The sequence below is a fragment of the Epinephelus lanceolatus genome, chromosome 20, assembly GCF_041903045.1.
Source record: "Epinephelus lanceolatus isolate andai-2023 chromosome 20, ASM4190304v1, whole genome shotgun sequence".
Taxonomy (NCBI): Eukaryota; Metazoa; Chordata; class Actinopteri; order Perciformes; family Serranidae; genus Epinephelus; species Epinephelus lanceolatus.
This window is the reverse complement of record NC_135753.1, coordinates 7,455,533-7,468,316: the sequence shown is the minus strand read 5'-3', so window position 1 is coordinate 7,468,316 and position 12,784 is coordinate 7,455,533. Positions and strand designations below refer to the sequence as shown.

Here is a 12,784-nt window from a genome sequence, read left to right as displayed (position 1 = left end):
GAGTTTCTCCTACATTTGATTAATCGGCGAATCAGCATTTACAAAGTGGAGTTTATTCAATTTGTTGTATTGATTGAAACACTGACAGGCTCCTGCAACCTGCACACTTTAGGTCTCTAAACATCTCTGTCATCCTGTCCAACTGTTCTGGTGCCAGTGTTTATCACAATTACTTTCTATTTACTTACTGTGTTAAACCAACAACCACATTTTTAATGTCATAAACAACAGTTTCTGACTGCTTGGAACAGAAAATATAAGATGTATAATTACTTTTTTTGGACTTTGTGATGATCATAATAACATCAAGTTTATGCTTTTTTGTGCAAGAAGGATGTGGACATGATAACGCTGAGGGTTTGACACATTTATCTAGTTTTCATTTGTCAAAACTGAATTCTGATTTGATTCCTGTGCTGGAGGCTTTTCTGTGTTAACTGTGAGGCACTGATGTGGTTTAAAAGCCCTTCAGCAACGCCTCCTTCCTCATTCATGTCCCATTTTCATCACATTCCTGGCAGCTGGAAGGCTTTTGATTCTGAATCAGATGCAAACACATGACGTATACAGACGGGATTGATTTTAGCTCAGGATGTAAATTCACTGCTCTATAAAAGTCAAGTGTATCTGTGCCTCTCTGATGTTCTGATGTCACAGTTTTTTGTTTACTTGGGTTCAGTGTTTTTGCAACATTTTAGAATGATGTTACTCTCTGGGAATATAATATCACCCTTTTATGAGAAAACCTGGTATTTCTTGCAGCAAATGAAGTTTGATTTTTAACACAAAACTGACATTATTCACATACTCATATATTTTCCTGTAGTACAACAGTTTCCCCCAAAAGAATACTTCACCTGCAAAATGACAATTTGTAATAATTACTCATGGCGTTACCTTGAACCTGTGAAGAAAACTTTTTCTCACATGCCTCCACGGAGAGCGAAACTTCTTCATGAATTGGAAAAACGGTGACCACGTTCAATAACAGAAAAACTATATATCAAAATGTCTGTTCACAAGCTCTCACACAACTTGTGTATAATAGATTCTCAGTTTTTCAGAATATTCTCTTAACAGTTTTAAGAATTTTATGGCAGCATATTTAAATACCGGCTTGAGCAGTTTGCAGGGCAGAAAGTGTGTTTTTTTTTTTGTTTGTTTTTTTTAGTGCTTTGGATCTTTGTGCAATTGTAACATTAGCACTCAATATTGTTCCTGTTGAATGCTGCTCTACTCTCTGATTTGGGGATGGAGGCCAATTAAAGTGGACCTATTCTGCTCATTTTCAGGTTCAGACTTGTATTTTGGGTTTCTACCAGAAAATGTTTACATGCTCTAATGGTCAAAAAACACTTTATTTTTCTCATACTGTCTGTGCTGGAGCACCTGTATTCACTGTCTGTCCTAGACATTCCATTTTTAGTACTATTTGGACGAGATTAGTTTTACATAGGGATGTGAACTAATGTCAGTTTACCACAGGATGCCTGTAATATAAATGTCCGATTCGCATGGTACAAGAAATCTCCCTAATTCTACCAGAGACGGGAGTAGTAACTTTGTTTGTGCCCTGGTGTCACCTCCCTGTCACCAAGTGCATGCTACGTTGCTTCCTGTATGTGTTAATTAATGATTAACCCAATATGAAATTGCGTATAATCAGGATTGTGTGTACACAGCGATTAGCAATATGGATTTAGATTAGGCCTACCTAACACAACCAGAAGTCTCGTGGCTCTGAAAGGTGCTTTCTTCTCAACCTTTTTGATTGGTCTCCCATGTAGGGCTATGCGATCATTAGAAGAATGTCCACTATCACGACTGTCGACAACACCGAATGCTTCTTCAAGGGCCTCGTGGAAACGTGGAAAACTAGTTGTAGTTGTTGTAAACAGGACGTGACGAAATATTTACATACATTTTTACAGAGGATTGCGTTCGCACGGGATTAATATTACCCAAGGTATTTTCTCCAGACGGTTTTACAGAAGGAAAAGGTCACCGTAATTTTTACTGACATCCGTATCCGTAATGATTACAGACGTGGCGCGTTCGGGCAAGACCCCTTCCCAAAAAAGGCCAGTCTGTTCTGGTTGATCAGTGTGTCTGGGTCTTCTATATCTCGGCGTCTCTGCACCATCGTTGCAGCTGCAGAATGACTGGAACAGAGAATAGCGACACTTTCTACTGCAAAAAATCACCAATAAAAGCTGCTAAACACAACCAGACATGTTCAAGCAGGAATATGATCCAAAATCGTGGAGGAATTGATAACGGCAGTAACCAAGATTACATGTTTCCCTGACGTTAGCATCTAGCTACATGTAGCAGTGCACTTGCAGCTGGGGAATGACTGTGTATAGTGGCACTTTTTTCCCCTTACAAGTCACTTATAAAACTTCCAAACACAACGGGGCAAAATCTGTAGAAATTAACAACATCAGCAACCAAGATTACATTTTTCTCTTAAGTTAGCATGTAGCTACATTCAGAGGTGTATGCAATGTTCACACTTGCAGTAGTGTGCCTGTGCCGTAAAGGAATCTGTCTCGAGCTGACCTCAGTTTGTCTTGAGAGTAGAAAAATTCAAGGGAAACAGAGTATGCACTGAACTGGTGAGCAAAGCAAATCTAGCAGCCACATACATATTTTACCAATATTTGGCTGGTTCTAATTTCCAACCCTGGTCTGAAGCCAGAAGTTTTTGCTCACAGAGATTACTGTTATGTACAATTTCCTCATTTTTTTAAACATTGGCCATTTTAAATATGAATGCATAACATTGTAACATTAAATATATATGGCAGAAAATAAAGAAATGCATATTCCTCTTTAAAAAGTTGTAGATATATCTGCAGTTTCCTTTTCCAGATTTTGCACTTTGTCTTGTTCCCATGTGTGCCACTTTCAAAACATTTGCGACAGAGACTTAGAAATGAGAAAGCTTTCAAGGGTTTATGTCCTTGGACAGCAGTTTTATGATTATAGAGTTTGCTGGCAACAATATTTAACCACATCCACTAAATTTGGGCTTTATTACCTCAAACAACAGACTTGTACCGGACAGACCGTTTGTTTTGTTGTCAGGCACCTCTCTACAGTAGAATATATCAGAGTTCCCCAGTCGTAATTACACTTTGGATATTGACATGAGTGCTATTTACAAGTCAAAAGCCTGCAATTAAGAAAACTTCTGTGTGACATGAACACAGCAGAACTGTAAGGTGCCATTTTAGCTTGAAACAGCTGCAGCTGAGGAGCTGTAATAATGACATTTTAACATCTGAGTCAATATTTAGCCTGTAGTATTTGTGTGGAAGCATTAATGAGGCATTGTTTCAGTACGTATGACGTCTTCAGCACAACACAACATGCAGACACACAAGCCCACACATGCTAAAACTTCTGTCAGTACTTTACCTGATTAAGGGGGCAAATATTGGCATAAATTCCTATATACTGACGTCTCAATTCACCTAAAACATTTATCCATGCAAGAAATCAGCATTTAGAGCATGTAAACAACTACAGGCTCTGTGTACGCAGCATATACTGTGACATGTTTCGCTAAAATTTTACATTTTATGGCTACTTCTGCCAAATATGCTGCAGTATGCATTCCCATTACAATAATCTATCAACAAAAACTGACCCTGGTTTCCACGTTCTCTTCATTATTACACTGCTGATAAGAAACACAGCCTGTATGTTGCCTCTGTCAGCCTGTTTCTGTCTCTGTCTTCATGTGTTGAGGCTTGTGTTCAGGTGAAGAATGTGAGGCTTGTCTGAACGGGTGTGTTTTTACGCCTCAGGCTGCCTCAAAAGGATATTCTGCCCTTTTCTATCTCCTGCCATCCTCCTCCTCACCTGCCACCTCCCTCTGTTCTCGCTCTGTCGCTATCTTTATCTCTCCCGCCCTGCATGTGTGTGTGTGTGTGTATGTGTGGATACAGGTTTTAATATACAGCTTCCTCATACCATCTTGATTCTGCCATAATCTCTCACACACCGGGAGCTCGGTGTCACCTTTTGGAGATTGTTTGGCCGGCCTGTCAGTGTTGGGAGGAAGAGAGATAGCAAAACAAAGAGCCTCGCAGAGACGAGACTCTTCCTCTCATCTCTGCTGTTTTATCTGCCTTGACTTTTATTGCTTCATCGTGGTGGATCGCTCAAATTCACCCTGCGGTCACAGCAACGCTTCACGCACTTAACCTCAGGTCCAAGATGCAGGTTTACTGAGTTATCTGGATAATAACTTTGCTGAGTAAATCCCAGAATCCCCACAAATCTGGAACATGGGCAGATTTGGAAAGACTTGGTCCTGGTTTTTATCTAGATCACTCAGTAAGCCCTGGAAACAGCTCAGTCAGGTCACTGAAACAGTAAATATCTATATTCTGTAGCTTCTTTCAATTTCTAACCTTTTTTACACTGCTGTTAGGAAGATCTGCCATTACACTGAACCAAACAATGTCAGCATAATGCTGCTACAGTGTGTGATTTTTGATAACATGCTGGCTTTGTGGAAGCAAAAAACGGCATGATGTTTAAACACAACCCAATCACCAGAATAAATGTTGGCATTGTACATTTTTGCAAACCACAGATACGTTACATTTGTATGTGCATTTGTAAAAACAACTGCTTGTGTTTCACTATCACGGCAGGAAAATAACTATGTCTTTGTAAAAGAAAACAGCCTCTTTTAGTGGCACTGTCCCAGCAGAAAATGCAATAATGTCTTGTTAAAAAAACAACGGCTTTGCATGGCACCACCTTGATAGGAAATGCAGTGGTGTCATAGGTAAAAAAAAACCATTCTCTTTTGAGGTACTATACTGGCAGAAAGTGCAATATGTCTTTTGTGGCATTATCTGGGCAGGAAATGCAGTGTTGTCATAGTAAAAAACAACGAGTTTTGTTGTTTGTTGGTTTTCAACAGTGGTCTGCAGCTTGGCAGGCATCTCCCCTAGGTGTGACCTGATCCACCATCCCCTCGACCTCCAGATTATAAAGTCAGCTCATATAGTACATCACTTAAGTAACTGTGGTTTGCAGAAACTTATATTGCCAACATTTTCTTGTGGTGACTGGGCTGGTTAACAGCAGCTTTGACTAAATCCACCCCTTCACACAGACGTCTGTAAGGCTCTGTCACTACCTCTGCTGTCGCCCCATTCTGTGTGTGTACATTTTAGACGAAACGTTGAGGCTGAATAGCAGCACAACATTCCTGCCTTGAACGGGCTGTGTAAAATTGGCTTTTGACAGAAGGCTGCTTTCATGAACGATCACCTTATTCAAACCTCCAGAGAATTATCAGCTGAATCTGCAGCTCGTCTCGGCTTCATGGAGCTTTATAGTGAGTTTCAGCTCATTGTTTACCTGTGTGGCTCACGCTTTACTGTCCTGGTTCACTCTCACTGCTCTCAAAGCGTCGTTTTCAGAAATAAAGTTGAAAAAAGCCGTCGTACACTTCTAACAACAGACAGATAGTTAGAGACGAGCTTGTGAACATGGCAAAGCATTAAGCAGCTAAATAAATAGATATTTCCCCCCAGGAGTTGGTGGAGACCAAAAAAAAGAGCTTAAAAAGAATTAATGTTTGACATTCATTAGGGTAGACACGGACACAAAGACTCCTGATGAATCATCATGTTGCTCTGTAACTGCTTGATGTGAAAATAAGCAACTGTTTGCTTCAACAAATCAACTTAGAAGATGTTAATGTTGTTTCCACTGACCCCAAGTGGCCAAAAAAATCTGTTATCGCAGATTTAAACACACTTCTTCCCTGACAGAAATGATGCATAATTGTTGCTGTTATGGACATGTTGACAGTCACGTTTCATTGAGATTAAATAGTGTTTTGTCATCGTAGTACTTGGCAGGAAATGTACACATTTTGTTTACTTATTTCTGTTCTTCTCCCTGACTGCAGGGTCAGCAGGCCTGTCAGATCAGGTAGAGGTTAACTGTTGTTACTCTGCTTCATTTGTTTTTCTGTCTGCATATATTTTACTGATGCAAATGTATAAATGCAGAGTAAGAGACACCTGATGAGTGTTGAGTGAGCATACATCACATTAAATTGACAGTCGCCTCACACTTCTTGCCCATCGTATATCTGCTGCTGCTGCAACATGACTGACTGAGAGAGGGAGAGACACTGAAGACAGAGACAGAGAGAGGACGAGAGTGAGTCAGTGATATGAAACAGGAAAACAAAGATGAGAGACACACAAAGAGAGAGACAGAAAGATGTGAAATAGAGAAAAAGAGACTTTCCTTACTCTGAGGTGGTTTTGGCCTGTCAGATACATTCAGTGTCTGATGCAACACTGAGTAACCAAGATGCTGTGTGTGTGTGTGTGTGTGTGTGTGTGTGTGTGTGTGTGAGAGAGAGAATCTGAACAACTCACATGTGAAAGTGACCCAGAGTGTGAAATATCATGGCCTCCTAACACACACACACACACACAAAAATGCACACAGACACACACGCTGCCATCACTTTGCCTCTTCCAACCCCCCATTTGTTGCCCTCACTAAACAACCTGCCAGGCCTGTTGCTAGGTTACCATGAAGAGATGGTGTGTGTGTGTGTGTGTGTGTGTGTGTGTGTGTGTGTGTGTGTGTGTGTGATGGGGTGGTGGGCTGGTGGTGATGAGGTGGGTACATTTCCACTTTCTCGCTTTAACAGCTGTGATACTGACTTTAGTTGGAGGAGGAGAAGTTAGACTCACTGTTACAGTTTCATCCTCCCCTTCAGTGGTTCCCAGCCTAGGGGTCGAGACCCTTCTAAGGGGCCACGCGTTTAATCTGAGGGGCTGCAAGTTAGGAAAGAAGATTTTTTTTTCTCTCACTTTTTTCATGTAAAATTCTGGATCTTTTTATTGTTTGACACCTCTAAAATCCTTCAGTTAAAACAATCTGCAAGAGGAATTCACTCTTTGGTGGAGCTGAGAGCATATTGAGAGTACATTTCAAGGGGTCATAAGGCAAAAAGGTTGGGAAACACTGCTCCAGTGCTAGAAGACAGTCAGCCTCCCTGTTGACTAATGCTGTGTTGAATGCAAGGCTTTGAGAAAAGATGATTATGATAAAAGTCCTCCTACCTATGATGACATAATTGAGAGGAAAGGCCGTGTAATAAAAGGGAAAATAACTCATATTTAAGGAAAAAGACCTTATAAATAAGAAAAAGACCACAAAAGGATAAATATCTAATAATTATGGAAAGTATCTCATAAGGAAATTGACCTTATAATTAGGAGAACATACCTTATAATTAAGAGAAAAGACCTAATAATATTGTAAAAGATCTTATAGTTATGAGAAAAGTCATCATACTTACAAAACCAGACATGGTAATTAGAAAAAAAGGTTTTAAACTCAGGATACAAGATGTCATAATTGAATGGAAAGGCCTCATGATTAAGAAAAAAAACCTCATCAAGGAGAAGGTTCTCATAATTAAGAGAAATTAGCTCACAATTTAAGGGAAAATGTCCCATAATTAACAGGAAAAACCTAATATTAAAGATAAAGATGTTATAATTATCAAAAAATTCCTCATACTCATGAAACAAGATATCATAATTTAGACTAAAAACCTCATAAGGGAAAATATTGTATAATTATGAGAAAATACCCTACAATTAAGAGAAAAAACCTCATAACTGATTTAAAAGATCTTGTGTTTAATGGAAAAGTGTTCATAATTACGAGAAAATGCCTCATTAATGGAAAAGACCTTGTGATTAAAGGGAAAATCTTACAATCAAGGGAAAAGTTCTTATAATTTTAAGAAAAAACCTTATGATTAAGGGGAAAATTATCATAATTAAGGTAAAGGTCTCACAATTAAAAGAAAAAATGTCATGATTAAGGGCAAAGATCTTGTTAATAAGGGAAAGATCTCAGTTTTGAGAAAATAACTCATAATTAAGGCAGAACATGAAGAGGAGGCTCTCATAATTACAAAAAATACAAGAGACCTTTCTTGTTATTATGAGACAGTAAGTCATAATTACGAGATACAGCAGTCATAATATAATTGATTTATATCTTTAGAAAGCACAACCATAAATTTACTTGAATCTTTCCTTTAATGTTAGGAAACTTCCTTAAAGGGAGGATATCTTCATCTGTTGTTACTTTATGAAACCATATTAAACAAAACCATAAATCTGACTGTTTATTTTGAGTAAAATGAAGGAAATGAGGTCATTTCTTTAGGAGTCGATGCAGCTATGAACTGTCATCTCTGAATTTCTTACTGGCACACGTCACCACAGCGAGTAGCTCATGGAAATACTGCAGGAATGTGGACTGAATAAGAAATCCAGAGATCTCAATTTGGAGTGTTTCAGGTCCAGCGTGGCAAAATAATTTCCTGTCACTGCAGAAATACTTTTTCCATGAGCTTCAGGACTGACTCACCTTACAGTAAAAACCACAGAGTTGTTTGTCCCACAGAAACTGTGATTTGGCTGTAAATCAACACAGATGGGAAACCATTATCTAATTACTTCCATAACTGGAACTATGCAACAACAATCCTATCTTTTAACCTGCTTCAACAATTTAAATTTAAATAACACAACCAGTCACATGTACATGGTTGATTGATTGATAAGCTGATAAGATTTGTCATGTCAGGTCATCATGTGGCAGAGAGGTGACCCCTAATGTCTGATGTAGGTGACGCTGTTTTGTGTCAGGAGTGCACCTATGAGGTGGTAACCTACAGAGGAACTATTTACTATTAAACAATTCTTTATATGCTTAGTGGGAACGTCTTAAAATGTAAAACCTCAGTACCTCAAGACAAAAAAACAGAAGAAGCAATAGCAGAAAGATGTGATTTAAAACATTTAAGAACTTATAAAACTTAAAACACAAAATTATTCCAGATGGAAAAACAGGGACATACATGCACACACACCTGATTCTCCAGGCACATAGACACACACGGATCCCATCCTCTACAGGTGATTAAATGTCGTCCTCATCTGTCATATTTAACTCCAGCAGCTGACTAAAATACAGCTTTTATTTCATGACACAGGGATTATTCTTTGGGGAGAAATCAACACTTCTTCATTTAGTATCTCAGGAAATTAATGTTGGTATTGGTATTTAATAAACTGGTTAAAAGTCACCTGGCAGCCTTTGAATATTAGCTTTTTTTGTGCTATTTGTCAGCGCTCTATGCAAGAGAAGTGTCACATTGTCATTGGTGTTAAAGTACAAAATGCATTATGACTGGGGCGTCGGTGGCTTAGTGGTAGAGCAGGCGCCCCATGTACAAGGCTGTTGCCGCAGCGGCCCGGGTTCGAGTGCAGTCTGTGGCCCTTTGCTGCATGTCACTCCCTCTCTCTCTCCCCCCTTCACACTTAACTGTCCTGTCCAATAAAGGCAAAAAATGCCCAAAAAATATCTTTAAAAAAAAAAAAATGCATTATGACTGGCACATCAAGCGATGGATTTTTTGTTGTTTTTTTTTTAAATGCTAATCAGCATCTTTATTATGTCCTTTTTCTTCTGTGTCTTTCAGGGTCGCCATGTCAAAACAGGCCAGCTTGCTGCCATCAAGGTCATGGACGTCACAGGAGTAAGTGACACACAAACACAGTCTTCCTAAATCTGTACATGCCCACACACACCTACAGTGCTTATTTTGTCCTCATTAGACTCTGCTGGAGGGGTTGTTCTTCTTTAATCTGATTTCCTCCAGGATTTTAATGTTTTAGTAAACAGAGTAAAATCCCAGTAAACAGAGATTTGTATTAGCATTGTGTTGTGTGTTTGAGCGTGCGTGCGTGTGTGTGTGTGTGTGTGTTTTAGGATGAGGAGGAGGAGATTAAAGCAGAGATCAATATGTTAAAGAAGTATAGCCACCACAGAAACATTGCCACCTACTATGGAGCCTTCATCAAGAAGAACCCTCCAGGAATGGATGACCAGCTTTGGGTACGTGCATTTTATTTGTCTGGAAGTTAAAGAGCTAGAACACACCTTCTTCACATATTCTAAATATGGCTTTTGATCGCAAACTTTTGATGTACAAATCATTCCTATTATTCTATCAATTTTGTAATACCTTATTTTGAGAATAAAACTCACAACACAAAGTTGTTTCTGCTTTTATATTCCTTAATATAGGAAATTAGCAAGTTTGAGGTTATGATTTTTTAGTTGGTTAAGGTTTTTTTTTGTTTTTTTTAATTTGTGCTTTAAATCAGTACTAAGCAGTTTCCTTAATCCTAAAAATACTCATGTTAAGTAAATGCCTGAACCTTAGATCAAAGAGTAACATATTTTTTATTTTGAAATTTTATTCATTGGTTCTTTTTTTAATGTTTTTATTTCAATGCATTTTTTTATTTTTAAAAGTTGTTCTATTATGTTCTTGTTATTACTGTCCATTTTTAAAATTTAAAACAGATAAGACTGAGGAGATGGTCCACAGATACTGGTTTCACCTTTTAAGCAACCAAAAATAGGACATACATTTCAGTAAAGGTTCATTCATAACAAACTAGATCAATAGTTTAGATATACCCAAAAATCTTGTGCTGATCTCCAGTGGTTGCTTCGGTGTGTACTTCGGCACCTCGTTACATCACTTTTGGGTGTGGTTACAGGTGCAACAGCAAATTTCTGCCCCCATCAGTGAAGTTTCAGTCATGATTTAGTCTGAACAACAGTACAAAACACAAAGATATTTATTTTATAATGGCATAAAGCAGAGAAAAGCAGTAGCTCGTCACATTTGACGAGCACCATTCAGTATTAATGCCTGAGATTTGTCTTAACATATAACTTGATAGCTCAATAATGTACGATTTTTGATTAATCGATTTGGCACAGTTATTGTGATAGATGTCAAGTTAAGTATTAAAACCCTGCAGGTTGATTTTCAGAGCATATTGGAAAGAACAGAAACTGCTTGGAAAGTTAAGAAACAATCTAAAAACTAATGGTATAATTTAGAAAATCAGTAACAGTGTTTGTGTACGTCTGTAGCTGGTGATGGAGTTCTGTGGGGCCGGCTCGATTACGGATCTGATCAAAAACACCAAAGGGAACTCTCTAAAGGAGGAGTGGATCGCCTATGTCTGCAGAGAGATCCTCAGGGTGAGAATCAAAACTGAAATTAAAATCACTACTAGATATGTGCCAACATTAAAAAAAATCTGTTGTAGGTCTTATCCCAAAAAAAGTAAATGTTTGGTGACACTCTTTTGGTAGAAAACAATTGCAAGCATAAGAGGACTCCAGACGGCTCCCTGAGAAACACCTTGTTTTAATAGTCTGTGTTATTTCAGGTATTTTAACACAAGGGGCTCTCAATACAAGATATCTCTTGTAGATTTTATAAAAAGCCTGTTATGAGGACATTTGTGTTCTTCAAAGGAACCATAGAGGAATGTTGAGGAGCTGTTGTATGGCTTTTTATCAGAAGCCATATTGGTTCCTCGAAGAAATTCATAATGACCTGTAGGGTTAATCACCATCATTTTTACTGTAGCACTGTAGATCTCATCCATGTTTAACAAACTGGAACTATTTTGGTCTGAAACAAATGCAAACACAAGGGAACCTCAGATGGTTCCCAGAGGAACAGCATATTTACGTGTTTACAGTATGTTCTGCTGATGAAAGGAGGGTAGCAAACTGTTTTCATATCATTATATCATAGTGAGGTCTGTATAATAGGAAGTAATAGGCATTTTCTTCTTCTCTGCCTCCAGGGTCTGACCCACCTCCACCAGCACAAGGTCATCCACAGAGATATCAAGGGCCAGAATGTGTTGCTGACAGAGAACGCAGAGGTCAAACTAGGTTAGAGGGCACGTGCGCATGCACATGCACACACACACACATGCACGCACGCACACACACACACACACAGTGGATCTTGCATACTGTACAAGCAGCTAAAAATACTGTTTGGCAATTATAAACACTTTTTTAAAATAAGTGATACATTACCATATGATTATATTGCTTACACTTTAAGCCTTTAATTCTGTGTGTGTGTTTGCAGTGGACTTTGGTGTGAGCGCCCAGCTAGATCGTACAGTGGGACGGAGGAACACATTTATTGGGACACCGTACTGGATGGCCCCGGAGGTCATCGCCTGCGATGAGAACCCTGATGCCACATATGACTTTAAGGTATACCTGATGAACACAATAATGCATCACTAACTCTAATCCAATAATGTAATATATATTATTCTGAAGTGGGCCATTCTGCATAAAGAATACTTTTACCTTTGGTACTTAGGTATATTTTGATGCTTTTACTTGAGTAACAGTTTGAATGCAGGACAGAGCATTTCTTCTATATTCTATCTATGCCAATATATCCCTCTAAATCCTAAACACTGGACCCTAATATTACATTGTGCATATTAAAAAAATGTAGGTTATTGCCTTCAGGTATTTCTGTCCTCCTTTAGTCACACACTCTGCTACAGCTGGCCTTACTGGTAAAGCACAATAGTGAATTTTCAGGCAACTTGCAATACAATACACAGTCATTTCACATGCCATAGAAAAAGAAAAAAAATCTAAAATTGTGCACTTATTTGTTAAAAGAAAATAATGTCAGAAGTTTCGATCAGCAGTGAAAACAATAAGCATCTGAGAAAAATACTGTTTTTATGCTTCCATGCTGGCGATAGCCATAACCGGAGCCATTATATTTTTGGATTGTCTGTCCATCTGTCTGTCCCATTCTCGCGATATCTTGAGATGGCCTTGG

General features: G+C 38.6%; 1 protein-coding gene across 8 annotated transcripts in view; it reads left to right on the top strand.

Moving 5' to 3' along the window:
• Positions 1 to 12,784, top strand: part of tnikb (TRAF2 and NCK interacting kinase b) — an 85,886-nt gene that overhangs the window by 14,220 nt on the left and 58,882 nt on the right. For all 8 annotated transcript variants that reach the window (XM_078162922.1, XM_078162923.1, XM_078162918.1 and 5 more), the window contains exons 3-7: positions 9,566 to 9,622; positions 9,856 to 9,981; positions 11,038 to 11,148; positions 11,766 to 11,856; positions 12,062 to 12,192. In XM_078162922.1, coding sequence (XP_078019048.1) covers positions 9,566 to 9,622; positions 9,856 to 9,981; positions 11,038 to 11,148; positions 11,766 to 11,856; positions 12,062 to 12,192 — 516 coding nt within the window. The remainder of the gene's footprint in view (positions 1 to 9,565; positions 9,623 to 9,855; positions 9,982 to 11,037; positions 11,149 to 11,765; positions 11,857 to 12,061; positions 12,193 to 12,784) is intronic.